Genomic DNA, 23,016 nt, shown 5'->3' on the forward strand with positions numbered 1-23,016 from the left:
TTCCAGACACTTTAAAGGATATGGTTAAACTATAGGTTGCTTATATTTGGAAATCTCCGCGGAGATTGCAAATTATTAAGCTAGAGGGACACCAACTGGAAATCAGCACCCCTGTAAAATAATCTAAATTCTGATCCACTAAACTTGACATTTCTATTCGGATGGTATCATCTACTTGCGACATGACATTTACTTGTAGGACCAAAAACTACTTGGAAATGGAAAGGTGTACATATCTTTGTTACACAGTAAAATAGTTGTAAAAGGGATGATTGCAAAATTATTACAGATTACTTAGCTGTCAAGGTGAACCTGCCTCCAGATAAAAAAGATGAGGTCTTCATAGCATTAAACTAATAGGCAACTAAATAAACTGTCTACAGCCTGTTCTAAAGTGCAAATGGACATCAGCAGCTCAAAAAATGCCTCTGTCTGACCTAAATGAGACTAGGACCTTTTCCATAAACAATGATAATTCTTACATGCATACCAGATTCAACCAGATTTCACTCTACTGAAATCAGACCAGTACAAGATAACCTCTGATTGGTTGCTGTGTGTTTCTGCATTTACAATTAGCACTCTTATGGACATATGTGAGATATTGGTGTGTGATGTTCCTTGTCAGTAGGTAATTCCAAAAGCATTCTAGTCACTTTGTCATGCATCTAAGAATGCAATTAGTGTTCTGCTGACTGCAACGATCTTCTTGGCATGAAAAAAAACTGCCCCTAGATTGGTGTTAACAAAACAACAGTGTGAAAATGTACTTAAAGATAAAAACAAGATCAAGACAAAAAGTCTGCAAAAAGTTAATCCTTGATAAATCTTGCTTAAACTTGCTTAAAACTAACAAAAAATGTTTTATAAAAATAATAACTTATCGGGTCAATGCCTTAAATAACAGTTTTGGCTTGGATTTTAGAAGATTTAAACTGCATCTATTATTTAATAGCAGACAAAATGCTGTCTTTAGTCCTTTTCATATTAAAAAAAATGGTTATACGGACTTTGAGTATTTGAGACCTATTGAAGCTCTGCCCTATCCTGATTTGCATTTAGGAATTCCAGCCTTGGAAGGTTAAAAGGCTGATTCTGGTGGCCCTGTTAAATTCCTGACCGCACACCCATCTCACCTTCTAAATGTGCACGCAATTGACAGACAGCAGCTGTCAGATTTCAAATGACCTTTGACCCCCATCCAGGCTAAGACAAATCAATAAAACTAAATAAGTAGAAATATAAATCTTTCATTAGCAAGACTGTACAATGTTACTAATCAAATATTGAATATTCAGATTTCTGTGGAAGAGAAATCATGACTGGTTCTCTTAGGCAGAGGAAGCTGGTCATACACCGCTCTTAATTTTTTTGTTCAACCAACGGGCTGAAGAAAAAAATAGAGCAGATTCCTCCAACATAGGAGTGTGTCAATCGAGAAATCCCGATGTTTGCATTGCATGCTGACAGCGGCCCGCTTGCTGTTGTCAGAATACTCGTTGGCTGCCGGCTCTGATCGTACAAAGGTTTAATGGCTGCTTCAATCAGCTGATCGAGGGATGCCAGCCGAAAGTGTGCCGATAGCGGCACACACTGTGCGAAATTCGCACAGTATATGGACACCCTTAGGTATTACAGCTTTTATCCTGGCAAAATTACTACAGAAAAAGAGATCTGATGAAAACAGTTGACAAATCACCTGGTTTTGGCACATGCCAGGTTTTTGTTTTGTGACTTGTTTTACCAACTGGTACCAAACTCAAACTTTCCCACTACTTTGAAGCTAGAGCTGTCATGAACGCTGCCATGTCTATATTGCTTCACTTTACTTTTTGCCCCAATATAGGCAAAAAGTAAAGTGAGACAGTATACTTTGTCTCAACTTACAGGGTTTTTCACAAAAGGGTGAAGAGTTTGGAGAAGGCAGGAGACGTGAACAATATAGGACAAGATAGCTGATTTGGAAAAATTATCCAATTCAGCTTACTTTCCAGTCCAGCTATGTTGTCCTAGATTGTTCATTTCTTCTGCCTTTTCCAAACTCTTCACCCTTTTGTGAATAACCCTGTTAGTTTTAACCTAAGTCCTGTCCCAGCTTTTAAATATTCATTTTCCATGCTGTGTGGAAGAAAACTAAAGATAGAAGCTGATTGCTTGCTATGGGCAGCTGCACCAATTAAGATAGAACTTGTATCCGACACTTTTTATTAATTTTCCCAATTAGACTTTATTTACCAAAGTTTAAAATAAAGTGTGATGAACCTGTGCTCTTTCAAACATCCAGTCATACACAGAGAATTTAAAAACACAGACCTTCTCTTTCCCATGATTGGGCATTTGGAGTGAACACCATTCATTTTACATCACCTAACTTCACGCTAGTAAATCTGGCCCACTGTTTTCCATTTCTGCCCACTCAAATGTAGGGCCACTTAGAAAAAAAAGAAAGCCAGGAACCATGGACATTTAGTTAACATGGCATTGAGGTGTATAAGAGGAATGTTGTTCCTTGAGTTTAAAACTAGTGTACTTGGCTAATTATTCTTAAAATAAGCATGCACTGAGAGAAATATAGGGTCTGCAATTGCCTGGTTGTATGGTGTAACCACTTTCTGAGTCACTGACAAGTATACAGATTAGACATAGTCATAGAGAAGTCAGAACTCCTTATCTGCACCTCAAAAAAGATTCAAGCCATTGTATCAGCATTACAGCCTGGCAACTAGGTCAGCAGGCATCATGCATTTTCAGTTAGTACAGACTTCCTTGAAGCTGAGACTTCGAATCTTCCTGCCTACAATCTATATGTAAATGTGTTAGGAATACATTTTAAAAATTGTCCTCCTTGGGGGCCACTAGCCAACACTTTGTTTGGGCTTGTGGTTTGAAATCCTGGTTATCACTGACACTTTAGGTTCCCACTGACAATCAAGAACCAACCAGAGCTATGACATTATGATTACATGTTGGCTAAATACATCATTGAGAAAATAAAAACCTTCAGCCTTTAAAGGACAACTATGGGGTTAAGGCTTTTCCCCATAGTTCTCCCTAGGGTAACGGGAGGACACAAACTAGCGTCCTCCTGTCACCCTAGGCTCAGTATACCGCGAGCTGTAGCTCGCGGTATACAGAGACGCCGCAGTATACCGCGAGCTGCTGCTCGCGGTATACTGAGACGCCGCAGCTGAAGCGGATCCCGACAATTGTGCTGGGATCCGCCCAGCTGTGTGACTGACAGCTGGCTCTACCTATCTAGAGGCAGAGCCAGCTGTACCCGCCCCCTCCCCCGTCCGTTCCGCCAGTCAGCTCTGGTGGATCGGAGCGGGTAGGGGGGAATCTAGCCCCTCCCCTGTCACGGCAGAGAGCCATAACAGGATCGAGAGGTGTGCGAACGCCGGTATGTGTTCGCTCACCTCCCGATCTACTGAGCCGACCTGTGACAGTCTCATTGTCACAGGTCGGCTAGAACTATGAGGTGAGTGAAAAGCACTCAACTCATAGTTCTCCTTCAAATGAACACCACTGCCTAGTGCAATATGTACAGTATAATACTTGTAGTTGTCATATACAATTACAGTATCAATAGATTTTATGAGTAAAAAGTTCACTGCCAATCTTCTTTGCCGTCATCTTTTACATCATATTTTATGGTATTGTTGACCGTAAACTTTCTTTAACTATAAAGATATAAAATTTAAAGTTTACTTTTTTGGATAAAAAGGGAAATGGTTTAAGCCTCTACCTGATTTTTAAAGTTTTCTTTGTCCCTTTTAGAGAGATTTTCTCTTACTTTCTGGACCAAATCACACCAAAAATGTTGCATGCCGTATTTTCAGCAGTGCAGCACACTGCAACACATATTATAGCATTGCCTTGGTTGTGCATTGAGAAGGTGTGTTGAGGTTCAATTCCAAAGCTTTTATGTGTTAAGGTTATATTCAGAATTAGGGCACCACACCAAGGCACATAAAGTATTGGTTAAAAAAAAAAAACTTTATGAAGACAATATATTTACCATAGAGGTTTAGCTGCACAGTCTCTGGAATCTTTCTTTCATTCAGTTTAGCTGGATTTTTACTCATAACATTTATCTTTGGCAAACTTAAAATGCTTTAATCCAACAAAACATGTTGTGTTAGAACTCTCGTAGTGACTACTACAACACTGTTTCAACACAGATCATAAGGGATCATTTTAAAGTGGATTTTAAATGCAAGGCTGCATGTAAGTTTATCAATTTAATCCATGTCGGTGATCTCTCCTAGGAACAAATCAACTTGTTAATCTCATGGTTCCGCTTAACAAGATATATTGATGTCGCAATAAATGGAAAACATTTAACCATTAATTCTTCCATTTTACATTAACAGACAGCTGCAAAAAAAGAACATGCTGTGGTGTGGAACAGTTAATAACAGGGCTGCCAATCATTATCCAAAGCTTCCCCTGCATTTCCTATATCCAGCAAAAATGATGTAGCAAACTGTTGTTAAAACTTTGAATACAGGGTATTAGCAAATCACACCTATTCTATTTTACCAGAACCTGCTAAAATAACAGAAATGGTGATAACCAGAGCAAAAAATAATAACAGGATACACCAAAAAAACTAGAGAAAATAGAAAAATATTTCAATTAGTAAATGCACAAAATGAGAATTGGCAAGAGCACCTTTATATGCCTCAGATTTCTCATGTTCACTTTAAAAAGTGAATTTTTACTGAGCTTAGTAAATAGAATTAGGTAGTGTTCACTTAACTAATCATGTTTTAGCAAACATCCTATTTTTTTAAATCTGCCTCCAACATGATTGAGTAATCAAAGTGAACGCAGGTAAATCAACCCCAAAGTGTCCACTAAGAATAAGTGAATACCAATTTGACAGCCAGTCTCTACCAAGCTCCTTCTATTTCTACAACCCACTAATAATGCCACCTCGAGGTCACCTGATTCAAGGTATGAATATTCTATCCATTGCCTAGCCCATTATTCTACTCTATAAACACTATGCATTGATTGTCATTACACTTGTATATAAATTTCTCCAACATTAAAGGAGAACTATGACATGAGTGATTTCCACTCACCTCATAGTTCTAAGCCGACCTGTGACAATGAGACTGTCACAGGTCGGCTCAGTAGATCGGGAGGTGAGAGAACACATACCGAGTTCCATCACCACTCGATCCTGTCACGGCTCTCTGCCGTGACAGGGGGAGGGGCTGGATTCCCCTCTCCCCGCTCCGATCTGCCAGCGCTGACTGGCGGAACGGATGGGGAGGGGGCGGGTACAGCTGGCTCTGCCTCTAGATAGGCAGAGCCAGCTGTCACTCACGCAGCTGAGCGGATCCCGTCATCTAAGCCGGGATCCGCTCCAGGTGCGTCGTCTCAGTATACCGCGAGCTGTAGCTCGCGGTATACTGAGCTTAGGGTAACGGGAGGACACTAGTTTGTGTCCTCCCGTTACCCCAAGGAGAACTATGGGGAAAAACACTGACCCCATAGTTCTCCTTTAATACAATTCTTGCAAAGGAAATAATAACAATGTAAGCACAATAAGATGATTCTTTCAAATAAAAAAAAAAACAGCAATACCTAAGCAGTTCAAAGTAAACTGCCAAACTGAACAAATGTAATTAGTTTTAAATGAAATTTTGGCCATTCTTGTGCTCCCCTGCTCCATCTAGTGGCGGCAATACCCTGCCAACAGCGTTCGCCCAGTTATAAATCAGCCCCTTTATCTTTTTCAAAACTTCTTCTACAAGAGAGTCCCAAAATATATTTAATTGACCTTTAGGTCCCAATATTAACTATTTTGATTTTGATGTGATTAATTTGATTGCAGCAGTATACGAACAGACTGCACTATCCAGAGAATTTCAATACTGCAGACTTTATTGAAATTCACAGCAAATCCAGTATATCAGTGAATAAATGTGTATAAAGCAACAAATGCCAGCTCTGCACATCCCCAACCAACTACAACCTCTCACATGTTTCACCAGAAGGCTTATTCATAGCCTTCATGACCTCTATGAATAAGCCTTCGGGTGAAACATGTGAGAGGTTTTATTCACTGATATACTGGATTTGCTGTGAATTTTAATAAAGTCTGCAGTATTGGAATTCTCTGGATAGTGCGGTCTGTTCGTATACTGCTGCATTCTAAGGTGGAGACGCACCTATTAGACCAGCACCTGGGGAGTCCTGATGGTGGCTAAGGAATTGGAGCGGTGAGATTTCCTTTGATTAATTTGATTATTGCACTTAAAACACACTTCTCTTTTTATATATCTAGAGATACCAAGCAACCTCGTAAATATAACCTCAGCCCCCTTTCTTTCCTTTCCTTGCATTATCAGAGCTTGTTCTTTTTACTTGTTGAATAATGTGGAGTTGTGTTAACTTAAAAAATCACATGCATGGATACATTTTGTTCTTTTAATTGCCCCACACATGATTGGGTATTCACAGTGAAAACAACTTTACTTAATTCACTAAGCCAAATGAACATTCACTTTCGTAACATTAACTGCTACTTTAGTAAATCAATGACAATATTTTTTATTGCTAGAAGCTATAAGTTATTTCTATTCTGTATTGTACACAAGTAATTACTGGATAAACAGATCACAAACTGCTACAAATAGACAGCCCTAGCATACAATTAGCAAAGCCCTACCAATCCTCTCCATTATATATGACTCTGGACAGCTAATTGTGGAAAGTATAATGTACAAATGCCTGTGACTGTGACAACAGGTCTCAGAGCACAGAAATAAAAAGGAAGAGGTAAAATGTGCCCTTCAACATACTGCAGTTATCCTTAATTCTTTACCCATTTACACACAGCCTGAGCACTGTCATGTGGGGTCAAGTGGATGGGGTTTAACCCTTTCGCTGCCAAGCCCTCCGGAACATTTTTCAAATCAGCTGGCCAAGCCATTTTTGAATTTTCTGCAATTTTTTCCTATTGGTTTGATTTTCAACTGCTGCGTTGCTAGCGTTTGTAAAAGACCCCCCCAAACCATATATTTTCTGAAAGCGCAGGCCCGGTAGAATAAAAAGATGGTGATGCTAAATTTGTAGGCCCTGCGATAATTGCGCAAATGTTTCTCAAATTAATATTAAACCGATAAAAATACACAATTCAATTGTTAAAACACACCAAAATCAGTATCCGTGCACAAAAAAAATAATTTTCTGACTAAATCTAAAAGATAAAACTGTATTGAGTTAATAAATAAGCAGAGCGCCCACACAATAAGCAACCCCCTGATGACCCACCAACAGGTAGACCACCTCAACGATAATGCTACCCCATTGCTAAGATTGTTGTAAATGACAGTCCCCGGCTGGCTGCTGAATGTAAACATACAGGTCAAGAGATGCTGGGGGATGTCATTGACCATATAGGATCACTGGCCTTTACATTACATTGTTCACATTTAGCCGCTGGCCAGGAACCCAGTATCCTCTGCAGTATAAGAATAAGTATGAGGTACATAGTACCCCTTGTTGCTCATTTACAAAAAAAAAAATCTTAAATGAAAATACAGACACCGTAGAAAAAGTTATTTATTAAACAAAAATTAAAAACAATGTTCCCCTATGTAAATCCAACATCAATCACATCATCTAGTAATGTTGATCCAGCATTAATCACTATGAGCGACAGTCTGACAACATGGAAATCCTGTCCTTTATTGCAAATGTAGGTTTGCTATTGAGTGTAAACAAACCAACTGGGGATGCTGAGTGATGCCATTCACTGAGTATGGTCATGAACATATTTGGTCAATCACATCCCCCAGGATACCTGCTGGCTTATTTACAATTTAAAACAAGCTGACATTTAGTGGCATTAATGATCCTGCTGCTAAATTAATGACTTTTGGCTGGCCAGGTCATTTGGGCAGGTCATTTTATTTGCAGTTTGCTGCAAACAGGCTGGGTTCAGGTTGAATTCATGTTCAACCCAAACCTGAAGCTCATCCCTAGAGACCACAAGCATAGTAGCTGAGGGAGGGCTCATATAGGCAGGCTTATCATTAAAAGTGAAAATATAAAAGGAAAAACAAAAAAGTATACTAGTAATGACATCTCTTCTTTTACAGGATCTAGATCAACCTTCTGCAAGCAACTACAGAATATGATTGTGCTAAATACAGGATTAATAGAATATACTATAGTGATACTAAGGATCAACAAGATAGCTTTCAAGGATATTTAAAGCAGAACTTAAGACACAAATGTAGCATCTTATTTGTCCCAGATATACCCTAACTGTCCTAATTTACTTTTATAGCTGCAAATATCTCCTATGTAAGAAGTTCAAAATCCCACCCCTCTCTTACCTGTAGTCTGTTTTTAAGTTACCTTGAACACACTGGGCTAGCGAAAACTGCGTTAACCCCATTTGGCAGTAAAAGATCAGTATAGTGAAACGATAAATGTAGTTTGTAGGTTTTAACTATCCACTGCTTTAGTTATATTATATTTTGCATTGTATATATGGTATTGATTTGTATAGAATGTAAAAAGAAAAAATATATTTAACGGAATGGCAAGCACAAAATATTTCAATTAAATTACAATTAGTTGCCAATATTTCAAGCCCCATACTTTAAAATGTAATAAATGCATAGAACTGGTGGTTAAAACATCTCATCCATTCATACATACATGTGTTTGTTTGTGTGTGTGTGTGTGTGTGTGTGTGTGTGTGTGTGTGTGTGTGTGTGTATATATGTATATATATTTATTTATTTATTTTTACACAGATATGAAAAAGTGCTGTGCCAGGGTTAGATGTTTACCTGAAATCTGCACACCCCAGAGATCTCATAATTCAAAGTGTTTAGGGATTAGTTGTGCATTCTGTTCAAGTTCTCGCTTCAGAATATAGTATCAAGACAATAAATTGACCCTGACTGTCAGGAAACAATCTAAAATGTCTGCACACTTTTCCTGAGATTTTGGCAAAGTGCCTAACATCAGTAACTAAATATCAATTTCTTTCCCTTTTAAAAGTATCTCCAAAAATTTACATTTAAGGCAGCTGAAGCAGACAAAGCTGCTGGTACCCTTATCGCCCATAGAAAGAAATGATGTACAAAACTGTTATTCATTCCCATTAGTAAAGCAATGCAAAAAGTATTTAGCATGAAGTGCTGTAAACCAGAGGAGCAATATTTGACCTGTTATCAGTTAGCTGGTTAGAGTTATGATACTGATGGCTGGTTGTGAACAAATGGGTAAATTCCAGCACCAGTATTTTGGCACTGATGTCTTTCAATGCAGTAATGTGAATATTCAGTAAAGAAGAGGTACATATACAAACAAAAGGTTATATAAGGAGGCGTTATGTTAGCTATTCAGGCAAGGATAGTGTTAAGATTAATGTTACATGGACTATTAGTAGGAGCGTTAGGGTTATACAGAGTATCGATTAGCATTACAGGTAAGGTAAATATGAGAAAGGGTTAGTATGAGGGATAAAGTTGCAAGAATAATTTTTTAAGGGCTTAAGTTGCAGGGAGGGTTAGTGTGAGGATTAGGTCAATAGGGAGAGACAGGGGAGGCTTAGGCTTACAAGGAGTTAGAGCTTGGGTTAGGGTTACAGGGAGGGTTAGTGTTGAGATCTACTTTTCAAATGACGAGCTACATGAGATCTACCAACGAAAAAAACCTTCCTCGCTCTATCTCTCTCTCTCTCTCTCTCCTGGCTGTCTCTCCTCGATCTCCTGGCTGTCTCTCTTTGCTCTTTCTCCTGGCTGTCTCTCCTTGCTGATCCTCCTGGCTGTCTCTCCTCTCTCTCCTGGCTGTCATTCCTCATTTTCTCTCCTGGCTGTCTCTCTTCGCTCTCTTGGCTGTCTCTCCTTGCTCTCTCCCTGTCTGTCTCTCCTCTCTCTCTTTCCTGTCTGTCTCTCCCCGCTCTCTCTCTCCTGGTTCACCATGCTGTATTTTGCAAACAGTGTAGTGCAACAGGCTGTGTAAACTAATATTCTTTGATGTAATACATAGCACTTCAACCACCAGTATCCACCAGAAAGGTGTCAGGGAGCTTGGCTCAGCAGACTCAGGCTAATAGGTAACCATGTGTGCACAGCTAAATAAATATACCAAAATGGAATAAAGAGGCCACCATTCACACCCTTCGTAATCTACCAGCATCAGCGTTGAGAGCTACTGGTAGATCATGATCTACCCAATGGGCACCCCTGGTGTAAGGTGTCTTGGATATCAATAAAGACTGGGCCTCATTAGATATGCAAATGCAGGGAACAGATGGACAATATGCAGTCAGTCTCTTTATCTGTTTCAAGGTATATTATGGCAAGTTAGACTTGTATACTGTACATTCAGCTATGGGGTGGGTGTGGGTGTCAACACAAATATCCAATCACAAAGTTACACATAAAAGTGAATAAATGAAAACTCAGCAAGTAGTGATTTTAATAGAACCTAATTCTTAAACATACAAAAACAGTAATCAATGGGAGTGGGAGAGACTGCTAACGTATATACTATTCAAAGGTCATGATTGTTGTGCTGTTGTGAACTAATATGTAGATTTTTTTCTCAAAGGGTAACAGGGAGGACTAATGTGAAGGTTAGGGTATCAGGGAAGAATAAAGTTTGGGTTATGGTTACAGGGAAAGTTAGCTTTAGGGTTAGAGGGAAACAGTTCTAAGAAAGTTATTTCCTTTCTTACAGGTAAACTAGATATTATATGTAAAAATTGAGTCTAAAATGTTCAGCATAGTTGTAATACCTGTTCTGGTTTGATGGGTTCTGTAGTTGTGAAGATGTCGGTGTAATGTTGCCTCTCAAACACCCGATCCAACACATCTAGTTGCTGCTGAGTGAAGAGATCCCCTCTCATCTGCTTCCGAAGGAAATCCCTTCCCGGAAGCGAATGGCCATTTGGTATAGGTGAGTCTGGAACACCTGCAAACAAAGAATGCTTATTTGAAATGACAACACTAGGAGATATGGCAAACAACTATTTTGTAAACAACAATAGTACATGAACTAGAAACATCACTGGATGAAAGTCTTCTTTTACTATTCACACACACATTACCTATTGTGTTCTTAGTCAATAGTACAAATGCATCTCTATCTCTGTAAGTTATGTCTTTAAAGTTTTGCTGCATGCTGCAAAGTTAGACCACCTCTCATTTGGGGTTTTAATTTGTGAGATATTGGGGAATATGTTCTGAAGCCTATACATCAGCAACTACGATTACATAAGATTCAAACTATTTTCAAGATTGTAACAAATAACTAGATTCAAGTTATTTGTGCAAAATGCAACAGGATGACTGTAAGATTTCCTAGAGTCCTTGAGAGATTTAAAAACCCAAAGGATAACTCAGTCCATGCAACCCATGACTGGCATGATATTTTGGTGGACTAAAACCTTCAGCAAAACTGTCACATGTGAACAAATATTACAGTTTTGTATAGCAGATTAAAGCAATCTAGGACTCTCTTTTACTTTGTTAAAGCCATACTTCCAGTACCACATTATTAGAAGTGGATAATTCATAATTTTGGCACTTACTATTTAATCACTCACCTTAACCAAGAGCTACCAAAAACGTGGTAGGAGTGTCAAGAGGAGCTACACATAATTGTTCCAAATGTCTGTCCCGACAATAAATTTAGTAATACATTGTGGCATTAAACTGAACATTGACAAAACTCATTGGAAACATGTTACTTTATTTATTTAGTAAACTGCGGCATGTCCAAGCCTTTACGTCTTCAGGACCAATTCCTTTTAAGAAAAGTTCCAAAAGCAAACATTTGGTAAGTAGATTCCATGATCATGGTGATGTTCCAATTATTATTTTTCTAGATCAGGCTAGAATATGTAACCAGTCAACTGTTTTTTTGTTATTGACAACAATTCGCACTTGCATTGTTTGTTTGTTTTTTATTCCTTTTTCATTAACAAGGGCGCTCATACATTATGACATTTTTACCATTAGAACTTCTGTTCTATATGTGTATACACTGGCACCTACATACAGACATCAAAGCAATGCCACTTCCAAGATAGAATGTGTATAGCTATACAACCTAAAACAAAAAATCTGAGAAGCCCTACCATATTTGGTTAAAAAAAATAATAATTCAATGCAACTGAGCCGCAAACTAAAAAAAAAAGCATTTACTGTAATCTACAGTATGTTTACATTGGTTCTTTTCTAAAAACCCACTGGTTTGGGAAAAGTTTTTTATTTATTTTCCCCATACCCTGAGTGCGTGGGAAGCAAACATAGATTTTCTGAGCTGGTATAACTCATGTACCCTGTGACATATCTACCCACGCGTTCACAGGATTTACATCACCATGGAAAATTCACTTACTTTATCATATGATACATTTTGACAAAGTATTTATGCACAATCTTTATGGTTTTACATCATTTTAGAATGACAGAAATGAAATGTGAATGTACTTTAGACAGTTTCACTTCTCCTGTTGTGAACAGTACAAGGGATCATTCTTAATTCTGTCACGTTCTTTGTGCTAGGGGATTCCCTCAAGAATAACAAGCAGCTATATTTGTAATTATTTGTATTTTACCATTTTTTATATACCTTTTTCGAGAAATTGTGTAAAGGTGGGGTGGACTATATCTTTAAGTACTATTAGCCAAAAAACAATCTCCCAAAATGTAAAGCACTTACAAAAAGGCAATAAATTGCCACTAAAATGTATCCATAAGTAACACAATTTCACAAATGAAAACAAAACAAAACAAATCCCCAAACTAAATTTTAAAACTGTTTAAAAACACACACCCCCATATAAATGGCCACCCAGATGGCCACCCAGATATATTAAATTAATGCCCTTGCTGGATATAGGCCCAGGTCTAAATAGTGCATTAATAATCTATCAGTATATAAAATATAATATAGACCAGAATATACACATAGATGAGAAATTAATATATAAAGAAACTAAAAAGGCAACACCTAACAATGATCATTACTGTATATTAAGTGTTGTTCAAAGCATTAATAGATATAACCACAGTGACTTATCAAGAAACAGTATATAATGTAGGATAAAGAGAACCCCTAATGTACAGTGAATCTATGTATATTTATGTGTAATAAATGATAAGATAAAAGAATGAGAAAATGAACAGGAAAAACTAATTATAGGAGATACATAAAACAATATGTAAAAAAAGAACATTTTTGAAAGAAATTATTAGATGAAGGATAAGATGGTAACAAAGTAAGATGATAAATTAAGCAGGTACAAAAGCAGTAAACAAAAAACTCAGCCAAGTAACATTGGCCATGGGGGAAGTAAAAAACCATAACAAGCATTGTGCGGCTGTTTAGTACCCTTAGGGGTCTATTCACGAAGCAGCCAAAGGTTAGTAGAACCGAAGGGCTGCTGTACAGGCTATTCACAATAGCCCGTACAGCTCCCGAACTTAGCTGAGCGGCTCAGTTGAGCCGAAGGCATATGCCTCGGCTGAGCCGCGCTGAAAGCCGAAGCTGGCCGAGCGGCCGGCCATTGAGCGTCCGACAGCCTGCTTCCGACAGCTGGGCGGAGCCAGCCAGCTCCGGCCACTTGCAGAGAGATCAGCGTTCCTGGTTACCAGCTAACCAGGGACACTGATCCCCAGACAGCAAACTCTCCCGGGCGCTCCGGGAGTCTACCGCTCCCGGCCGCCCAGGAGAGAAACACTGCTTGGAGCCGTGTCAGAATAGAAAAAATAAAAAATAAATGTTTGCCCATAGGAATACATTGCTAGATTCCTATTGTCTATTTCAATTTGCAATAGCCAATAGTAAACTAGCATTGTACCCGCCCTCTGCTGCAGTTCTCCATCAGGTCCATCAGCAGAGAGCGGGTACAATGCTAGTTTACTATTGGCTATTGCAAATTGAAATAGCCAATATGAATCTAGCAATGCAATCCTATGGGCAAAAAATATATTTTTTTCTATTCTGACACGGCTCCGTGCCAGAATAAAGAAAAAAAAAGAAAAAGCAGTGTTTCTCTCCTGGGCGGCTGGAGCGGGAGACTAGAGAGCGGGAGACTAGAGACTGCCCTAGAGAGTTATTTTTTTTCTTTTTTTTTTACGGCAGCAGAACCGCCGGCCAATAGAAAACTATTGGGCGGAGCTGGCTGTCATTGCTAGCTCCGCACGATCATTTTCTATTTTTTTTTTTTTTTACTTTTTTAACTATTTTTTGTTCTGCTCGGTCCCTCTGAGGGAAGACACCAAATGAATGGCTGATTTCAGCCGATATACGGCTGAAATCAGCCGTACCAGCCTGAAGTGAATAGCCGAACAGCGTTCGGCTCACTTCACTTCAGGTCGGCCTTTCCCTCGGCTGCCTACGGCAGCTTAGTGAATAGACCCCTTAGAGTCAGATCCTGTGACACCTTTATCATGTCCATGTCCAGATTATTATGTGTAGTAAACAAAGGTTTTTCAAATGCTGATTATACATATTATAAGTGGTGCAGTAATTCCTGCATTTATGTATTTCTTTAGCCATTGCTATAATTTGTTAACAGCTGAACTACCTCCTGTGCAATAACTGATAACTGGTTATTTACCAGTTAATTTATTGTTTCATAGAACGTATCTAGAGTCATTTTTGAATTATTTTTGGATAGAGAACTTGTTAAGTTTTTCATGCCTCCTTCATTTGCCATCCTAGAGGTACAACAGGAATTATTTCCAAAGAGATAGGAAGGGACAGGGACAGCTAGGCTATGAAGGAAAGAGCTTTATGGTGCTGGGGCAAATGAGCAGGCTCTGTCTGATGTGCTGCAGTTTCTAATGCACACTGTACAAGGCTCACAGTTTGCACTGAAGTCAAAGACAGTAACTTCAGTACAGGAGTGGTGCCTATACAACTGAGCAAAACTGAAGGTAAAAAAAAATTGGTTGGAAATTGTTGTGAGAATTCCTATTGCTTTCAGCCAGGGCTGGCACAAAAGAGGGCAGTGAGACCTGGCCCTTGTACAGGAGGCTCATGTACAACAGCTGTGCAGTCCTTATCTCCATGAGAAGGAATTCCTATGCTTCTCGACTCAATTTAATGACAATTATGCTATGTGAACCTTAGTCACCCAGCTGTACACTGGGTGAACATTTTATATATCAGCCCCTTTGTGTCCATTTCTTAGCTGGTATTTAGATGTAGACCCAAGGAGCATATAGAGCTGAGGCTTTTGGAATAACCTTTTACAGCCAAGCTTAATTTTAAAAAAGAGAGTGACGCATTCAAGAAGTTAAATTATATTTTTTTTCACTGGCATATACTAGAATGAGTTGTACTCAAGCATATTTAAAATCAAATGATGAGGGATTGGGGGGAACAGATAAGATGAATGCTGGTCCCTAGCACTCCAGCTCACATTTAACTCTGCACCAAGGTTCACATACATGATTACATATGTTATTCATACATGTCGGTGACTGTATGTGTGCATATGTGGAGGAAAAAGTTCTGTTGCCCACCTGATAATTTCCTCACATCACAATACCATCCATATAGTATTGCCAATTTGCAAGCATTCTGGATAACATCCATTTATACCTAAAAATGTATTGTATACAATCATATATATATATTTCCACTATCTAGAACCCAATGGTTAGAAAGAAAATTCAAAATTCCACTTGTGAATCCAAACAGAACTAAAACAGGACATGATAATTTGTAATTAGTGGAATTACATTTGCAATTAGGACCTTCCTCTGTGTATTATGGTCTACGTGCTTGGATCTGCAGCTATGGTGAAAATGTATCACTGCAGTTATGTAGCATCTGTTTCTCCTGTAAAATATTTATATCTGCTTGATTGCACATTCCCTGTATAAAGATCATGATCAAGATAAACGTGATTATATTCCCATTCTTACAAAATAAATACAAAAAAATTAAGTATTAAACACAGCTTGACTAAATTTTCTAATTACAAGCATTATAGATATTGAACCTTAACAATATGCCCCTTTCAAACCTCAAGTGTTCTACACTGGTATTAAAGCTTAACTCCAGGCACAAAAACATTCCTCAATAGCCACGAAGGATACAAATCCATCTTGTGTGCACCAAATGCCTTTGTAATTGCAGTTTTTACCTTGTAAAAGTAGCAGTGACATCATCACTGTGCTGTACATACCCAGTGCAGAGAGCGGAGCTGTGGGTGGGACCCAGCAGGCCCCACCCACTACAGGCTGCCTGCAGAAAACTCCAGGAGGGAGCAAAGACAAGTCCAGTCACCCTGCACATGGAGAGAGAGCAGAGGTGACCAGTCTTTATTACACAATGCTCCTGCACAGAGGAAAATGTTCACACTGGATTACAGCACAGATGTGGAAGAAATACACAAAGCTCACTAAGATTCAAGTAGAAATGCGCATAACGCTTATATTTGGACAATTGCTTATCCAGGAATTCAGCTTTAGGTTGTCCTCTAAATGCATTGTAACATTGTTAATGTTAGTAGTTAAGATCTCAGGGTTGCTGGTCACTTAGGCACTGTTGAGCATTTCTGATGAAAATGGCATCAAGAATACATAGGCAAGCTTAACCAGTTGACATCCGCGGTGTTAAACCCCCTTCCCATCCAGGCCATTTTAGTCACAAAAAAACAGTTTGTGACGCATTTTTGATGGTTGCATATTGTGGCTGCATTTGAAATTGGTTGCTGTGTAGAGGTGTAAACTTAATCTGATCTTAAATTCCCCTTCACATTTGTGAACCGAGACAACATATGCCACATTTATGCATGTTTGTTGCAAGTCTCACATAGGGCAGCCCATTTGACCTCCTTCACACTAGTGTAGCGCATGAATGTGTGCAAAATCCAGCAATTTTGCATACATTCATGAAACGCATGTCACGCTTGCAGCACCATTTATTGCTACTGGCACCCAAAATACACCAAGCAAGACACACTTTCCGTATGCAAAGATGCGCAACAAGCGTGCAAAGCTCAGAAAGGTGCATGAGCTCCTTTGCTGTGACTTCTTTGCTGCTGCTCTATGCATGCCACATGGCAAACATTAGGGTTGCCACCTGTCCAGGATTCACCTGGACAGTTCGGGTTTTGAATGCTGTGTTCGGGTTTCATGGCAGCTGAGACCCGGGCACAAGATGTCAGGCAGACAGGGGCAACCAAGATTAAGATAGGGGCTACTGGCCCCCCACTGAAAATAGTCTGAACTGTGATATTTACATATGAATGGGTTGTGCTATTTACTTATGAATAAACCAGAACTCATTCTCCCCCGAAAAAATGTCCGTGCGTCGCTAGAGTGTTCGGGTTTCGCTGGAAGAAAAGGTGGCAACCCTAGCAAACATGCATACTGGGAATGCAAAGCACATTGTTGTGCTTCGCAAGTGTGAATGGGGGCTTCATTTCAATAAGCTGTCCAGCACACAAGAACTGTGGCAAAGAAGCTTATGTACCTTTTTGAGCTTCAAACTCTATGCATTTTTTAACCATTTTTTTGTGCATCTGTCAAGTGCTTTTGCATGCAAAAAGCACTGGTCTTGCTTGGCGCATTTGGGGTGTAATTTACAATGAATGGCACCACAAGTCTGATGCGCGTTTTTTGTGTGTTTTGTGAACATGCATCATAGGATTTTGTGTACAATTAAGATCTACAATAGTGTGCATGGGGGCTAATCTGATCTAAAAAAGAACCCAAATGTACAGCAATTAAGGAGGTGAAAGATCAATATGGAAATACATTTATATAATGTTTGAGATTAAAAAAATTAACTGTTCTTTGGAGGACAGGAGACTGTCCACCATAGTACTTAATTGTACACAGTTAAGCTAGTCAAAACCAAATGGCCAAAGAGCCAATCGACAGGAAATCAAATACTGTACATCAATATTCAGAAATTAATTAGAAACAGGGAAGGGGAGTACAATTCCAATCTAGGAATTGCAATGAAATCAATCCTCAGGAAAGCTACAGTATATAAATTGCACATGTTTCAGAAAACTTCATCACAGTCAATTATCTGCTTTTGTTCTGTAGAGATCCAGCCAGTACACATTCTTGAATTGGGTATGAAGTAGAATGACTTACCTAATATAAATATATGATTCCCCCTCACTGTTGTAATACAAAACATAGCCCCCATGGCATCCCTAGAGCACTTTCAACAAGTACCTCACTAAAGATCCAAGGTAAATAGTACCCTTTCATACACATGATATGTCAGTCACTCAATACCACTGGAAATGCCCAGTCTCATCTCTGTGGGAGCCCACACACACTGGTAGTCATCAGTTGTCAGAGGAAATGAAGATCATTCAGGTTGGGAAAATGTCTCCAATTGCTTGGGAGAATGTTCTCCCAAGATAAACCTATGCCAGAAGTACCTGCCACTCTCCATAGTCATAACCATGTATGCTCCACCAAGCTGAGAGTTTATTTTTGCACTTGAGGACCAAATGCTTTGTCTAAGGGTGATCAGATTGTGTCTGCACACAACGCAGTAGAAGAAAAAGGAAAAGAGAGACAGTCTGAAAGCATTTGTCCAGATCAACCTTATTGGACGAATGTCGATGAGGTATTGGGGAGAAAAATAATTACTATTTCTGGAAAACATCTGCTTCCAATGCCCAGTTCAGCTGTGCATTGAAATGGAACTGTTGTGTTTTATTAACCTTAAAGTACAGTATGTCTAAAGGCAAAACTCTTTTTCTACGAGTAGGGAAGGGTCAAAAACCCCTAACAAGTTTTCCTTCACTTTCTCTTTCAAGATTTCCTTACTCTATCAAAAATAAAGCTGACCATACACATCTGAATATAGAATCTTTTTTATATCTCAAGGGCCCTACTAAATTGATACTAATTGAATGGGTTGTTTAGGTTTGACCTCATATTACATAGTGTTGATCAATCTAAACGAGATTGCATGGAGATTGTACAATCAGAACGTACAGTGTATAGCTAACTTAAGAAAAAATGTTTTGGCCATTCATACACTTCAAATTCGAAAATAGTTTATTTAGTAATTATTAACAGTACTTTACATCACTTTTTTTATATATGGGTAGAGTATTCCTTTAAAAGTAGACTATTTTATAAATTAACACTTATAAGATAACATTTCAAACATCGGTAATGCTAGTCAGAGATTCTTCAGAAATTTCAATAGCATAATGTCGTCAGTTGACCAACCGAGAGGTATACTGAACAAAGAAATGTAAGGTCTTTATAAAGAGACGCAGAAGCTATGTTATATTTTTATACAGCTATATTACATTTTTAGAACTAAAATGAAAAGCCGTCATTAAATGCCAGAAAGCTTTCATTACCCAAATACCGAAATGGACTTGTGTTATTATTATTTATAGTTTCACTGTGTATTTTGGTGATGATTCCAAGAAATGACTTTCTCTGGTTATAGGTTTAAATCAGCATTTAACACACTATTAACTCACTACAACATACATATGAACATTAAATCATCCTAAGGACACCTCACATGTTGAAAGACTCTAATACCAATAGTCTCCAACTATATTACTTTGAGCCTCAGATAATTGCTTTACTTCACAGGAATGTGCCAACTAATTAAGACGGATGCTACCTATGTCGCTTAGAACCTTAAAAAAAGAAATGAATTATTGCTAAGAGCAAAAAGGGTATTTTGGAATGAGGTGCTATTTAATAGGAGTAATTTGCTTTAACTGTGTCCTGAGATGTTGTAAGATCTTCTTCCATCACAGTAATAATTATACAATGGTTTATGTGTATGTGTCAGATTTTTCCATTTTCTCCCAAATAAGAAATATGCAGTACGAAAAGTAACCATGCTAAGCTATATAAGGTATGCCTCGAAGGGAAACTGTAAGAGCTTTTGGTCTGTTTTATATAAACATGTTTAAAGACTACATGTTGATAAGTGGTTTTCTATATTTTTAATCAATGATATACAAAAAAAAATATTACAGCTTGTATACATGACACTGTACTTTCAAATCATGCTGGGCTTCCTTATTATTAAGCTTAGCATTGCTTTAATATTTTCTGTTAATCTAATAGTTTAGACATTCCTGTCTTTGCTATCAGAGAAGGAAGGGGATAAGTCTCTACCTCTGACCCATTCAGGTCAAATCATCTTAATATATGGTAAGTTGAGTTTCTTGCTAGCCGAACTGTACACAACTCTTAAAATGCCTCTGGAGGGAACAGCAACCTTTTGCCATTTTCAGCTACTCCGTCTTTCTCCTTTAGACCAATACCCTTCTATACTCCTAAGACACCACAATGGGAAGATCGAGGTGTGAATAATTATTTTATGAATAATCAAGAACACACATTGTAAGGCCGGGTTGAACAAAAGGCTTCTTCAATACATGTCTATTAAGCTGCATTTTTCTGCACACCACTGCACATGTATGATGTGAACAGGGCACAAAGGAAACACTGTGGTGTGCAGAAAAACACAGCTCAATAGACATGGTGTGAGCAAGTGCTTAGTAAAACACATTGGTAAGATAATTTAGATCAACCTACTATTTTACATGTATACCTTAAACAAAAACATTGAAAAGGATTGTAAATGCACTTTGTGTGTAATAGTGGCAAAAAAGCTATGTGGGCGCTAAAAACAAAGAGCACTGGATACCAGGGCACTTATATATTCAAAAAGCCTATTACCAGCAAAGTCTTGACTGGTCCCCACAAATTTTGAATGTTAAGGAATTATTGAATTTGCAGTTATATCAGGTTTGGAGGAAGTTTTTGTTCATCCCACTGAGTAAGAACAGCTGTATGTACAACATTTGCTTGTATTCTGCTGTAAATGGCTGACAACTAAAACTATCACAATATCCCCTTCTGGGCCTCAACAATATTCCAACATGTCTGTATTTAGTTTTGTTTTGGATGTTCATTTTGAGCCATAAATGTTCATACATTTGTAGGCCCTATAACCTCTCTGAGATATAATCCTGCTCCAGTGGATTTCATACAAAATACCGTCCACTACATGCTATGAAATGCAGCCCAAACCCTTTCTCAGAGCTTAACCTCCTTCTTTTAAAATTAGAAACTTGCACTCAGATTATAAAAGCCTATTTGTAAACTTTTGCATGCATGTACTGTATTTCTGTAGCTCAAAAATAAAACACCAAGTCCACACAACCTGACATTGTATAAACCTACTAGATTTTTTTTCCTGACTTAAGAGCTCTAGACCTGGTGCCGCTAATGCTCATAGATGTGTGCATCCATTTACCTAATTGTTGTGGTGCCTTACCGCACACACATTAACATACTCTGCATTGAGATAGTCCATTCAAATTGACTTACTAACATTCCAGCTCCTTTTTTTCTCAGTGCCGCAAACCCCAATGCACAGGTGTTTACATCTGTGTGTTATGGTCTGCTAAAATACGTGTAAATTAAAATAAATGGCATCACAACGCAACACACAGAGAGCTGTATGTTAATGTTTAATGTAACTGCAATGCAATAGTGTAAATTGCAGCTTGAAGTTAACATGAACTGCCCTGCACATGTCTAAAAACATCAGGGACACAGGTAGGAAGAACCATGCTTTTTTATGTATGCAAAGACCCTTCATGTAATGCCCTAGGGCACAGCAAGAAAAACAACTTTACTGAGCTGTGGGTGTTGCTGTGACAGGTGTGGATTAAAGGGGAATGGTTTCAGTACTTGCTATATGCACTGCACACATTCCTTTTGCCCACAAAATATGCTTAATTTATATTGAGAATCTTATAGGTGCACATAAACTACAGAACAAAAGATCATTTTTAAATATACACATGGTTAGAGACCAATTAGCAATCAGTTGGAATATAAAAAAACATACAGTGCAGCATGCAAAATGGGGCAGTGGGGAGTAGGTAAAGTCCTATGTGGGGTACTCAAATAGGTCTCAGATAGGTAAAGTAGAGCTAAATGTGTATAGAATGGGGTGGTGTGGAATATGTCAAGTACAGTTCAGCATATAGGGAATAGTGTGTTGTGGAATAAGTGAAGCACAGATCAGTGTGTACAGAATGGGATGGTCTAAAATAGGTAAAGTACAGCCAAATATGTACCCAATGGGGTGGTGTGGAATAGGCAAACTAGAGCCCGGCATGTACAGAATGGGATGGCGTGAATAGGCAAAGTACAACCAAATGTGTACAGAATGGGGTGGTATGAAATAGGTGAAGTACAGTCCAGAGTGTACTGCATAGATGTAATGTGGATTAGGTAAAGAAAAACTCTGCTGTACACAATGAGGTGATGTGGATTAGGTAAAGTAAAACCCAGCATGTACACAATGGGGTGGTGTGCATAGAATAGGTAAAGTATAGTCCAGCATGTACAGAATGTGGGGATGTGGAATAGGTAAAGTACAGCCCAGCATGTACAGAATGGAATAGTGGGGAAAATGTACAATACAACCCAACAATTAGAGAACCGGGTGGTATGGAATAGGAAGAGTACATAATGGAGCAATAAGAAATAGAGAAAGTACAGCTCAGCATACAAAATGAGGTGGTGTGCAAAAGAAATGTACAGCACAGTGTACAGAATGAGGTGATATGGAATAAGGAACGTACAGCATGGCATTGGGAATGAGGTCGTGTGAAAAAGGGAATGTACAGCGGAGCATACAGAAAAAGTATTTGCAGTTGTCTACAAACAGGGCCAACAATGGGGCGTGTTATGGCAGTACTCCCATACCAGGCCCCATTGGATGATCAGGGAGGCCCGGGCCCAGTATGGGAGTACTGCTTGTACCCCACTATCAGCGGCCCTGTTTGTAGAAAATTGGAAATCATTGCAATTGTTTGTGCATTTTTGTTCAAAAATCTCTTCAGACATCACTCACCTACTAAAGAAAAACACATTGAACAATGAAACAGTTAAAAGGTTTCATCTTCCAATATCAAAACTAATGTGTTTGTTGCAATCACACAAATATTTTCAAAATAAATTACTTTGTTTCTCT

At 38.6% G+C, this 23,016-nt stretch overlaps 1 protein-coding gene across 1 annotated transcript in view; it reads right to left on the bottom strand.

Annotated features, from left to right (window-relative positions):
• The window catches only part of PAX5 (paired box 5), a 205,664-nt gene that overhangs the window by 76,928 nt on the left and 105,720 nt on the right, over nt 1-23,016 (bottom strand). Inside the window, exon 6 of the mRNA XM_018552425.1 lies at nt 10,781-10,956. Coding sequence (XP_018407927.1) covers nt 10,781-10,956 — 176 coding nt within the window. The remainder of the gene's footprint in view (nt 1-10,780; nt 10,957-23,016) is intronic.

This window comes from Nanorana parkeri, unplaced genomic scaffold, assembly GCF_000935625.1.
Source record: "Nanorana parkeri isolate BGI_ZX_2015 unplaced genomic scaffold, ASM93562v1 scaffold88, whole genome shotgun sequence".
In the NCBI taxonomy this organism is placed as follows: Eukaryota; Metazoa; Chordata; class Amphibia; order Anura; family Dicroglossidae; genus Nanorana; species Nanorana parkeri.